This window comes from Pseudophryne corroboree, chromosome 6, assembly GCF_028390025.1.
Source record: "Pseudophryne corroboree isolate aPseCor3 chromosome 6, aPseCor3.hap2, whole genome shotgun sequence".
NCBI lineage: Eukaryota > Metazoa > Chordata > Amphibia > Anura > Myobatrachidae > Pseudophryne > Pseudophryne corroboree.
In genome coordinates this window covers 817,224,077-817,237,083 of record NC_086449.1, presented here as the reverse complement: position 1 = coordinate 817,237,083, position 13,007 = coordinate 817,224,077, and the positions used below count along the sequence as shown (strand labels likewise).

Here is a 13,007-nt window from a genome sequence, read left to right as displayed (position 1 = left end):
AAATCTCACATTTTCTATGTTCTATGTACAAGGGATTGTTGACAGTTTGCAAATAGCTGTTGTTTAAACAGAGCATACTGACAGCTCCAGCCGCTAGTGGAAGTGCTGGTTTCAGAGGAACTTGTGTGTGTATGTGTGTGTGTGTGTGTGTGTCCTGTCTGTGGCCTTTGACTTGCAGTTGCCATGTTAGTTGCCAAGATACAGTCAATGGAGTGGAACAGCGAGCAACTCAACATAGATAGTGACATCAGCAGAGCCCTTCATGTAAGACTGAACTAAACAAACATAAAAGAAGATGTAGACACAGAGAGGAGAGCTGCCAATGTGCAATCCCCAATGGATGCCAGAGAGGAGAGCTGCCAATGTGCAATCCTGAATGTAGACCAGAGAGGAGAGCTGCCAATGTGCAATTCCCAATGGATGCCAGAGAGGAGAGCTGCCAATGTGCAATTCCCAATGTATACCAGAGAGGAGAGCTACCAATGTGCAATTCCCAATGGATACCAGAGAGGAGAGCTGCCAATGTGCAATTCCCAATGTAGACCAGAGAGGAGAGCTGCCAATGTGCAATTCCCAATGGATACCAGAGAGGAGAGCTGCCAATGTGTGATCCCCAATGTATACCAGAGAGGAGAGCTGCCAATGTGCAATTCCCAATGTATGCCAGAGAGGAGAGCTGCCAATGTGCAACCCCCAATGTAGACCAGAGAGGAGAGCTGCCAATATGCAATTCCCAATGTATACCAGAGAGGAGAGCTGCCAATGTGCAATCCCCAATGTAGACCAGAGAGGAGAGCTGTCAATGTGCAATCCCCAATGTAGACCAGAGAGGAGAGCTGCCAGTGTGCAATTTCCAATGGATACCAGAGAGGAGAGCTGCCAATGTGCAATTCCCAATGTAGACCAGAGAGGAGAGCTGCCAATGTGCAATTCCCAATGGATACCAGAGAGAAGAGCTGCCAATGTGCAATTCCCAATGGATACCAGAGAGGAGAGCTGCCAATGTGCAATTCCCAATGGATGCCAGAGAGGAGAGCTGCCAATGTGCAATCCCCAATGTAGACCAGAGAGGAGAGCTGTCAGTTTGCAATTCCCAATGTATACCAGAGAGGAGAGCTGCCAATGTGCAATCCCCAAGTATACCAGAGAGGAGAGCTGCCAATTTGCAATTCCCAATGTATACCAGAGAGGAGAGCTGCCAATATGCAATCCCCAATGTATACCAGAGAGGAGAGCTGCCAATGTGCAATCCCCAATGTAGACCAGAGAGGAGAGCTGCCAATGTGCAATCCCCAATGTATACCAGAGAGGAGAGCTGCCAATGTGCAATTCCCAATGGATACCAGAGAGGAGAGCTGCCAATGTGCAATTACCAATGGATACCAGAGAGGAGAGCTGCCAATGTGCAATTCCCAATGTAGACCAGAGAGGAGAGCTGCCAATGTGCAATTCCCAATGGATACCAGAGAGGAGGGCTGCCAATGTGCAATTCCCAATGGATACCAGAGAGGAGAGCTGCCAATGTGCAATTCCCAATGTAGACCAGAGAGGAGAGCTGCCAATGTGCAATTCCCAATGGATACCAGAGAGGAGAGCTGCCAATGTGCAATTCCCAATGTATACCAGAGAGGAGAGCTGCCAATGTGCAATTCCCAATGGATGCCAGAGAGGAGAGCTGCCAATGTGCATTTCCCAATGTATGCCAGAGAGGAGAGCTGCCAATGTGCAATTCCCAATGTATGCCAGAGAGGAGAGCTGCCAATGTGTAATGCTCAATGTATACCAGAGAGGAGAGCTGCCAATGTGCAATCCCCAATGAATGCCAGAGAGGAGAGCTGCCAATGTGCAATTCCCAATGTATACCAGAGAGGAGAGCTGCCAATGTGCAATTCCCAATGTATACCAGAGAGGAGAGCTGCCAATGTGCAATTCCCAATGGATACCAGAGAGGAGAGCTGCCAATGTGCAATTCCCAATGGATACCAGAGAGGAGAGCTGCCAATGTGCAATCCCCAATGTATACCAGAGAGGAGAGCTGCCAATGTGCAATTCCCAATGTATACCAGAGAGGAGAGCTGCCAATGTGCAATTCCCAATGGATGCCAGAAAGGAGAGCTGCCAATGTGCAATTCCCAATGTATGCCAGAGAGGAGAGCTGCCAATGTGCAATTCCCAATGTATGCCAGAGAGGAGAGCTGCCAATGTGCAATCCCCAATGTATACCAGAGAGGAGAGCCGCCAATGTGCAATCCCCAATGTTTACCAGAGAGGAGAGCTGCCAACGTGCAGTCCCCAATGGATACCAGAGAGGAGAGCTGCCAATGTGCAATTCCCAATGGATGCCAGAGAGGAGAGCTGCCAATGTGCAATTTCCAATGTATACCAGAGAGGAGAGCTGCCAATGTGCAATCCCCAATGTAGACCAGAGAGGAGAGCTGCCAATGTGCAATTCCCAATGTATACCAGAGAGGAGAGCTGCCAATGTGCAATTCCCAATGGATGCCAGAAAGGAGAGCTGCCAATGTGCAATTCCCAATGTATGCCAGAGAGGAGAGCTGCCAATGTGCAATTCCCAATGTATACCAGAGAGGAGAGCTGCCAATGTGCAATCCCCAATGTATGCCAGAGAGGAGAGCTGCCAATGTGCAATCCCCAATGTATACAAGAGAGGAGAGCTGCCAACGTGCAGTCCCCAATGGATACCAGAGAGGAGAGCTGCCAATGTGCAATCCCCAATGGATGCCAGAGAGGAGAGCTGCCAATGTGCAATTCCCAATGTATACCAGAGAGGAGAGCTGCCAATGTGCAATTCCCAATGGATGCCAGAAAGGAGAGCTGCCAATGTGCAATTCCCAATGTATGCCAGAGAGGAGAGCTGCCAATGTGCAATTCCCAATGTATGCCAGAGAGGAGAGCTGCCAATGTGCAATCCCCAATGTATACCAGAGAGGAGAGCCGCCAATGTGCAATCCCCAATGTTTACCAGAGAGGAGAGCTGCCAACGTGCAGTCCCCAATGGATACCAGAGAGGAGAGCTGCCAATGTGCAATTCCCAATGGATGCCAGAGAGGAGAGCTGCCAATGTGCAATTTCCAATGTATACCAGAGAGGAGAGCTGCCAATGTGCAATCCCCAATGTAGACCAGAGAGGAGAGCTGCCAATGTGCAATTCCCAATGTATACCAGAGAGGAGAGCTGCCAATGTGCAATTCCCAATGGATGCCAGAAAGGAGAGCTGCCAATGTGCAATTCCCAATGTATGCCAGAGAGGAGAGCTGCCAATGTGCAATTCCCAATGTATACCAGAGAGGAGAGCTGCCAATGTGCAATCCCCAATGTATGCCAGAGAGGAGAGCTGCCAATGTGCAATCCCCAATGTATACAAGAGAGGAGAGCTGCCAACGTGCAGTCCCCAATGGATACCAGAGAGGAGAGCTGCCAATGTGCAATCCCCAATGGATGCCAGAGAGGAGAGCTGCCAATGTGCAATCCCCAATGGATGCCAGAGAGGAGAGCTGCCAATGTGCAATCCCCAATGTATACCAGAGAGGAGAGCTGCCAATGTGCAATCCCCAATGTATACCAGAGAGGAGAGCTGCCAACGTGCAGTCCCCAATGGATACCAGAGAGGAGAGCTGCCAATGTGCAATTCCCAATGGATGCCAGAGAGGAAAGCTGCCAATGTGCAATTTCCAATGTATACCAGAGAGGAGAGCTGCCAATGTGCAATTCCCAATGGATGCCAGAGAGGAGAGCTGCCAATGTGCAATCCCCAATGTAGACCAGAGAGGAGAGCTGCCAGTTTGCAATTCCCAATGTATACCAGAGAGGAGAGCTGCCAATGTGCAATCCCCAAGTATACCAGAGAGGAGAGCTGCCAATTTGCAATTCCCAATGTATACCAGAGAGGAGAGCTGCCAATGTGCAATCCCCAATGTATACCAGAGAGGAGAGCTGCCAATGTGCAATCCCCAATGTATACCAGAGAGGAGAGCTGCCAATGTGCAATCCCCAATGTAGACCAGAGAGGAGAGCTGCCAATGTGCAATCCCCAATGTAGACCAGAGAGGAGAGCTGCCAATGTGCAATTCCCAATGTAGACCAGAGAGGAGAGCTGCCAATGTGCAATTCCCAATGGATACCAGAGAGGAGGGCTGCCAATGTGCAATTCCCAATGGATACCAGAGAGGAGAGCTGCCAATGTGCAATTCCCAATGTAGACCAGAGAGGAGAGCTGCCAATGTGCAATTCCCAATGGATACCAGAGAGGAGAGCTGCCAATGTGCAATTCCCAATGTATACCAGAGAGGAGAGCTGCCAATGTGCAATTCCCAATGGATGCCAGAGAGGAGAGCTGCCAATGTGCATTTCCCAATGTATGCCAGAGAGGAGAGCTGCCAATGTGCAATTCCCAATGTATGCCAGAGAGGAAAGCTGCCAATGTGCAATTCCCAATGTATACCAGAGAGGAGAGCTGCCAATGTGCAATTCCCAATGGATACCAGAGAGGAGAGCTGCCAATGTGCAATTCCCAATGGATACCAGAGAGGAGAGCTGCCAATGTGCAATCCCCAATGTATACCAGAGAGGACAGCTGCCAATGTGCAATTCCCAATGTATACCAGAGAGGAGAGCTGCCAATGTGCAATTCCCAATGGATGCCAGAAAGGAGAGCTGCCAATGTGCAATTCCCAATGTATGCCAGAGAGGAGAGCTGCCAATGTACAATTCCCAATGGATGCCAGAGAGGAGAGCTGCCAATGTGCAATCCCCAATGTATACCAGAGAGGAGAGCTGCCAACGTGCAGTCCCCAATGGATACCAGAGAGGAGAGCTGCCAATGTGCAATTCCCAATGTATGCTAGAGAGGAGCGCTGCCAATGTGCAATTCCCAATGTATACCAGAGAGGAGAGCTGCCAATGTGCAATCCCCAATGTATGCCAGAGAGGAGAGCTGCCAATGTGCAATCCCCAATGTATACCAGAGAGGAGAGCTGCCAATGTGCAATCCCCAATGTATACTAGAGAGGAGAGCTGCCAACGTGCAGTCCCCAATGTATACCAGAGAGGAGAGCTGCCAATGTGCAATTCCCAATGGATGCCAGAGAGGAGAGCTGCCAATGTGTAATTTCCAATGTATACCAGAGAGGAGAGCTGCCAATGTGCAATTCCCAATGGATACCAGAGAGGAGAGCTGCCAATGTGCAATCCCCAAGTATACCAGAGAGGAGAGCTGCCAATGTGCAATCCCCAAGTATACCAGAGAGGAGAGCTGCCAATGTGCAATCCCCAATGTATACCAGAGAGGAGAGCTGCTAATGTGCAGTCCCCAATGTAGACCAGAGAGGAGAGCTGCCAATTTGCAATTCCCAATGTATACCAGAGATTAGAGCTGCCAATGTGCAATCCCCAATGGATACCAGAGAGGAGAGCTGCCAATGTGCAATCCCCAATGGATACCAGAGAGGAGAGCTGCCAATGTGCAATCTCCAATGAACGCCAGAGAGGAGAGCTGCCAATGTGCAATCTCCAATAGATGCATGTAGTACACACCTGCATCACAGGGAGGGCGTTAGTGAATGTTGACCTAGAACCTCTGACAGTATAGGCATGTGCCTAATTCACTTGTACGTCCTTGCATTATGCATATTGCATGTTGTGTTCTACGCTACGGTTTGTTATATACCCTGCCTGCCTATTATGTCTTACGTATTATGCTTACTATCTTTGTGTTTTGAAAGTTCTGTGCAGAATGTTTCTTTAACCACCTTCCTATTGTACTTGGCGAACAGCTATTATTTTTACTATTTCTTTATTCCCCCCTCCCCCACTGTAAGGAGAGGAAGTATTTGTGTTGAACATAACCACCAATGGCCAAACCATTGATAGTTTTCTGAGGATGGTTTAAATTAAAACCATCGGCCATCAATGGTAAAGTCGTGAATGGATATCACTACAGTATACCATAACAAATTTCTATTTTAATGGTATATCATATTTGTTTGTTTTTAAAATACATACATTTATTTTTATTAAATCTTGTTGGATAAGTTTAAATAGATGTTCTTGACCCAATTCAATCCTAAAAAATATTAACAATTTTTAAATGTTTTTTTTTTGGGGGGGGAAACATATTAGGCAGTTAAGTGGTTACCAGTTGTGTCTTCATTTTCTAATGAAAAGGACAATGAGGGTCATTCCAAGTTGTTCGCTCGCTAGCTGTTTTTAGCAGCCGTGCAAACGCTATTCCGCCGCCCACTGGGAGTGTATTTTAGCTTAGCAGAAGTGCAAACGAAAGGATCGCAGAGCGGCGGCAAAGTTTTTTTGTGCAGTTTTAGAGTAGCTTCAGACCTACTCAGCGCTTGCGATCACTTCAGACTGTTCAGTTCCTGTTTTGACGTCACGAACACGCCCTGCGTTCACCCAGCCACACCCGCGTTTTTCCTGGCACGCCTGCGTTTTTCCGAACACTCCCTGAAAACGGTCAGTTGACACCCAGAAACTCCCACTTCATGTCAATCACTCTGCGGCAGCCTGTGCGACTGAAAAGCTTCGCTAGACCTTGTGTGAAACTACATTGTTCGTTGTAATAGTACGTCGCGCGTGCGCATTGTGCCGCATGCACAGAAGTGCCGTTTTTTTGCCTCAATGCAGCTAGCGATCAACTCGGAATGACCACCCATGTCCCCTCGCTTCGCTCGCCATGTTTCGGGCCAGTTGACTATTCCCAATCGTAGTCCACGTGGATCGTAAAGTATGAAAAAGTTCAAAAAATGGGGGAAAAATTTGAAAACCGCATGTCGACCAATAGTGGTGGACCTAATGACCGTATCCCTTTCGTGCTTCATATATGAAGATGTGACTTTTGGGTTTAGCTGCTGTTTATGCAGATGGTTTATATTGACATGAGTTGTAATCCCTCCTGACAGTGGTGTGCGTTACGGTAGGGGAGAGGACAAAGGTAACGCTCTCTGCAGATAGGAACAGGCTGAGTAAATATTATGTCAGGATTATTCTAGTCTGGCAGGCAGAGTGTGAGAAATGGTGAATGCAGGGTATGTATAGTGCAGACGGTGCACCTGTACTTTGCTGGCGGTAAGAGTGACTCAGGTAATACACAGACTGAGTACTCATACCGCGGCCCCGCCTGTGCGATGTCAGCCTCTATATGCTATTATACTATTGCATGTCACTCCATGCCCCATACAGAGCCGGATTAAGGCTATGGGGGGCCCGGGGCACTTCAGACTGTGGGGCCCTTGCTAAAGAGGTAGATGAAATAAATATATATATATATATATATATATATATATATATATAATGCACTATAGCCAGCCTTACTTGCTCCAGGCAGCCTCTGCTGGCTCCACATGCTGCCAGGGATCCGTCTTCCTTCCTCCTGCCTGCAGCCTGCGCGCCCAGCCAATGACTGAGCCGCAGGCTGCAGCTTTAACCGGTGGCCGCGGTGTCAGGAACAGACGAGAAGGGCCAGCGCGGGCACAGCATAATAGCATCACCCCTCCTCCTCCTCCTTCCTTCTCTACCCCTCTCCCGCCGGACCCAGAAACAGAGAGGAAGCTGGGACCGGGGAAATGCAGGAAAGGGGAGGAGCTAAGAGAAGGGAGAGCGTCTCCTCCTCCCCTCCAGCGGGGCCGTACTGCTGCGCTGCGCTGCTGACATGTCATGGATAGCAGCGCAGCATTACCAAGTGTGGGGTACTGGTGGTGGGTGGCACAGCGCTGGAGGCGGCATGTAAATGAGTCAGTGTTGGAGGCCCCTTTTAGAAAGGGGGGCCCGGGGTACGTATCCCCGGGACCCCCCCCTTAATCCGGCTCTGGCCCCATACTGACTCGTGCCCAACTCGTTGTCTGGCGTTACTTATATCCCAGGATATAAGTGTCTACGCTGGGGAGTTCCTACTATAGGAGGAGGTTATGGCACGGCCACTAAGAGAGCTTAATGTTAGATTCTAAGGGGTCTATTTACTAAGCCATGGAGGGAGATAAAGTCGCGGGAGATAAAGTACCAGCCAATCAGCTCCTAACTGTCATTTTTCAAACACAGCCTGTGACACGGCAGTTAGGAGCCGATTGGCTGGTACTTTATCTACAGCGACTTTATCTCCACCCAAGGCTTAGTAAATAGAGCCCTTAGTCGCTCTGAAGTTATACAGTAATTAGTAGAGGTTATTATAGAGGTGATTGATTTAGACAATTTCCTAATTTCTGAGGTCAGGAATGATCCTGCTTTGCGAAGTTGAATATATTATTGTAACACTGCGGGTTTGCTTTGCCTTCTCCTGGATCACCACATTTAGGGCCTGGGTCGCACGCACTGCCGATGTCGGATGCAGTGGGTTGTTTTTTTCCCCCTGCTGCAACGGCAATTTGCATGCGTCCAGAAAGCGTGCGCACAAGGTGGGAGCTGCCACTGAGGCGTGCATGAGACGCACAGTTTCTGAAATGTTCTCTCATGGTATCTCCACCCTGACTTTCCTGACCCTCGTATGACTTAGAACCATTTTTTATGTAGCCCCAGCATGTAACTAAACCCTTTACAGTGAATGCTTAATCAATCTCACCAATCCCTGGCCCACGGGAGTTTATGGACTAAGGGCTTCATTCAGGTTTGTTAGCAAACAAAAAAAGTTAGCAATTGGGCAAAACCATGTGCAGTGCATGTGGGGCAGATGTAACATGTGCACAGAGAGTTAGATTTGGGTGGGGTGTGTTCAAACTGAAATCTTAATTGCAGTATAAACATAAAGCAGCCAGTGTTTACCCTGCACAGAAACACTATAACCATACTTGCCTACCCTCCCGGAATGGCCGGGAGGCTCCGGAAAATCGGGTGGCCTTCCCGGCCCCCCGGAAAGGTGGGCAAGCCTCCCGCTTTCTGTGCTGCCCCTCCACGACCCTCCTCGGCCGCCCGCAGCAGAGAACAAGTGGGTGGTCCGAGGGGGTCCGATGACGCGAGTCGCGCTGAATCGCGTCATAGTAGCTCTGCCCCCCGCTATACAGCGCCTATTTTCTCGGCACTGCATAGCGGGGGCGGAGCCACCATGATGCGATCCTGATACCACGCCCCCACGATCCTGATGCCACGCGATCCAGATGCCGCGCCTCCTGGAGGAGGGGGCAGCAAAGTAGGTAAGTATGACTATAACACACCCAAATCTAACTCTCTCTGCACATGTTACATCTGCCCCACCTGCAGTGCACACGGTTTTGCCCAACTGCTAACTTTTTTGTTTTGCTAACACCTTCATTTTTGGTTATTTCAGGCCATAGTAATTCTGCCACCAGTTACCCCATGTTGCGCTTGCGGTTCCAATGTATAAGTTGACAGTGTCTAGGCCGATAGTCAATATGTCAACCCCCGTATGGTTGACATGCGTTAGTCGACAGGGTCAAAGCTAAAGGCAAGCGGTGCTTAAGGTCGACATGACAATGGTCAACACACAAATAGTCGACACAAGGTTTTTTTTCATGTTTTTCCAACTTTTGTTTGATTTACTATACATGTGGACAACGATTGGGAATAGTAACCCGGAGCACGGCGAGCGGAGCATGCCCGCGAGGGTACACATTTCCACTGATTGTGCTTAGATATGGTTAAACATACAAAATAACACAAAAAAAATGTTTCCGTTTTGACCATTGTCATGTCGACCTTTCGACACGGTCGACCTCTTGTACCTGTCGACCTTACCCGCTGTCTGCCTTTCACCTGTTAACCTTTTGACCCTGTTGACCCAATGCAGGTCAACCATAGGGGATCGACGTAATAACGGTCTGTCTGGACAATGTAGATCTTGTATACCACACCCCGCTTCGACAACGGAATCTGGACACTGTTCCCCATTCAGTTTCCTGATCATAGAACTGCAGAATGATGTGACACCCGCCTGGCCAAGCTCTGGGCACTGCAATGTAATCTGAAGTATGCAAAATGTTCTGCACTGGAAAAACAGACAAAAGCAATGGATAAGGACTCGAACACATGTAGCTATTGTGCTGCCAGGTTATGCAAACAACATTCTGTATTTGATCTTCCGTGAAACTGTTGACCAACAGTAATTGTATACTGTACTTCCTCCTCCCTTGTTACACACAAATGACCCCCCCCCCTCCCCTGCTCCTCCATTTGGACCCTGTGACAGTCAGTATGGACTTGCAACCACAGTGTAGTACTGTGTGGCCACTTACAATATGGAAATATAGCACTACCTATAGGCTACACCCTTCCCGGCAGCCTGAGAACTCAGATGCATGCAAAAATGCGCAAATCCCTCAGTAGCGAGACTCCCTCCTTTTCATCCCTTCCCTCATCCCCAGGTCCTCTCCAAGACCCTCAGCTCTGCAAATGACCTACACTCTTTGGTCACCTCTGCTTACTCGCTCTTCCAGGATTTCTCTCGTGCTGCATCCTTTCTTTGGAACTCTCTTCCTCACACCACCAGATCCCCACGGCGGAGCTCATGCCGAGTTGGATGCATATAACGCTGCACATAGCAATAACGCATTTACTCCCATAGTTACAATAAAGTTGGGCACAAGATGCGTGCAGCTGTGTACAAATAGCGCATGTCCCCGGTGCAGGCATACATCAGAGACACTGACACCCAGTACAAGAACATTTTATTTTGATATCTAAAATACGTGTTGCTATTAGATTTGATATAAACTTAAAAACATAATACAACAGGCGTAATCTTCTGGGTGCAAATGAAAGCAGCAAAACCCGTATTATAAATTACACCCACACAATCCTATGATATGGGTGCGGACAACAAAAAAAGCAACAATCAACTACAAAGGCGCATCTACGAATATCCAATCAGAAGCAGCTAGCTGGCGTTGACCAACGTCATTATTATCAATTAGTATTTGCAACAGGTCAGACGCCAACAAGTGATAGAGCTACTGACTGGCGTACATGCATCTCTGCGCGGATCTGAAGCAGTCACAATGATGTGAATAAGCCCTTCCTGTATTGGGAATGCATTCACCCCTTCCTTCCTCCCAGCACACCTTCCAAGTTATATGGAGGCCCAAGTGCAACCTTCAACCAATTCCTCTTTTTTATGCCATACAAACAGACAAACGCCCAACTCCTCACAAGAGCCAAAGGGGGTCACTCAGACCTGATCGCTAGGGTGCGTTTTTTGCATCCCTGCGATCAGGTAGTCGCCGCCTACAGGGGGAGGGGGAATTCACTGTGCAGGTGTGCGATCGCATGTGCAGTCTCTGCACAGCCCAGGACTTGCTCTTCCAGTGCGACGATCGGGGCCGGAGCTGACGTCAGAAACCCTCTCTCCAAACGCCTGGTTCTCTCCTGCGTTTCTCCGGACACTCCTTAAAAACGGTCAGTTGCCGCCCACAAACGGCCTCTTCCTGTCAGTCACCTTGCGATCACCCTTGCAATCGCTTTTCTCGCACCATCCTGGCGCTCCCCGGCGCTGCGGCCCATCGTGCCTGTGCATTGCGGTGCATACGCATGCGCAGTTCAGACCGCTGTGCGTAAACGCAGCCTGGCAATCAGGTCTGAATTGGGCCCAAAGTTTCCAAACTTAAAAAACCCATCTGTTCAGAGAAGCTTGACCCACATAAGAACTCGCACAGTCTACCTTCTGTCATATTTCTGTCACTTGAGATTGCAAGCTCCTCGGACTAGGCTTCTCATTCCTGACGTGTCTCCATGTTCGAGTGAACTTTCAAAAGATACAATTGTCATAATGCCTGGGAGTCATGCATGCTGTTTACTGTGTACCGTGCTGCAATCTAATTATCCAATTAGTAACTTGTGGCAGAAGTAATGCAGAATAACCACTATGGGTTCTGTAACACCATTTTCACACCGCCTGAGGCGGGTCGCACCCGGGAGCCTGACATCGGAGCTCCCGGATGCGACCCACCTCAGGGGATCCTTGCACACCGCTGACTGCAACCCTGCATATTGCCGGGTTGGTGACGTCAGCGGTGACGCGGCGTGGGGGGTGCTGGGAGATCACATGATCTCCAAGCGCCGCCTGTACATAGAGAGTGAACGGGAGCTGGGTCGCATTCCCACCGCACTGTATTTAAACCCCGGCACCCTTTCACACCGCACCTGAAGCGGGTTATGCGTGTTCATGTGCCAAAAACCCGTGTTCAGAGGTGCTGGTGTGAAAGGGGTATAAAGGGATCACAAATGAAAGCGTTAAATTCCAAAAATGCTCTTTTCCCTAATATCTGACCATTCACAAAATACATCCATATGAAGCTGCAATATCTTAGATCAGTCCCAAACTTTTGCGTCACGGTGCCTAGAGTATCAAAAAAAAAAAATGTCATGGCACCCCTAGGCCAAAAGGTTCTTATTGAAAAATATTAAAGGATTCAAAATATGAAATCTATTTTCTAATTATTTTCCATCTGCAATAACCTGAGCTTAATTCATTAACAGGACTTATGGGCATCCATAGTGGAGGTAGATTATTGCATTTGGGAAATTACTGCAGATATAAAAGCAAAGCGTACCAGTGTTTACGCAACGGCATCTTGTGCGTTCCGATGTTATCAGACCTGGTAATACTGTCATCACTGCTAATTTTATTTTATTAAGGAAACTCTCTTTATTCTCCAGGCATAAGTCACCGCTCCACCAGCATTCCAGATCATGTGCAATATCACGCCAGAGATGTCACTTTATCGCCTTCCAAATATTACGGCACCGTCAAGGTATGTAGACAGCTGTCACCACCAGTCACTGTGCGGGCGTAACGATTGTGCTGACACTAGCGACACTATGGGGAGATATAATCATAGTTACATGAGTAATCTGTCATGGGAAGCGGGAAAATTCTCCAAATCTGGACATTTGGAAGGCATGTGATTGCATTGTGACATTACCTGTTGTGTTTCTCTACTGAATTTGGTGCAAAGTTAAAAAGTCAGATGAAGAACTGACAATTTGTCCTTGTACATCTTCCCGTTCCTCACTGAGCCGCCAACATTCAGGGGTAC

The 13,007-nt window shown here is 48.6% G+C and overlaps 1 protein-coding gene across 2 annotated transcripts in view; it reads left to right on the top strand.

Moving 5' to 3' along the window:
* The window catches only part of PKP2 (plakophilin 2), a 98,875-nt gene that overhangs the window by 17,095 nt on the left and 68,773 nt on the right, over positions 1 to 13,007 (top strand). For both annotated transcript variants that reach the window (XM_063929129.1, XM_063929128.1), the window contains one exon: positions 12,628 to 12,722. In XM_063929129.1, the coding sequence (XP_063785199.1) occupies positions 12,628 to 12,722 (95 nt within the window). The remainder of the gene's footprint in view (positions 1 to 12,627; positions 12,723 to 13,007) is intronic.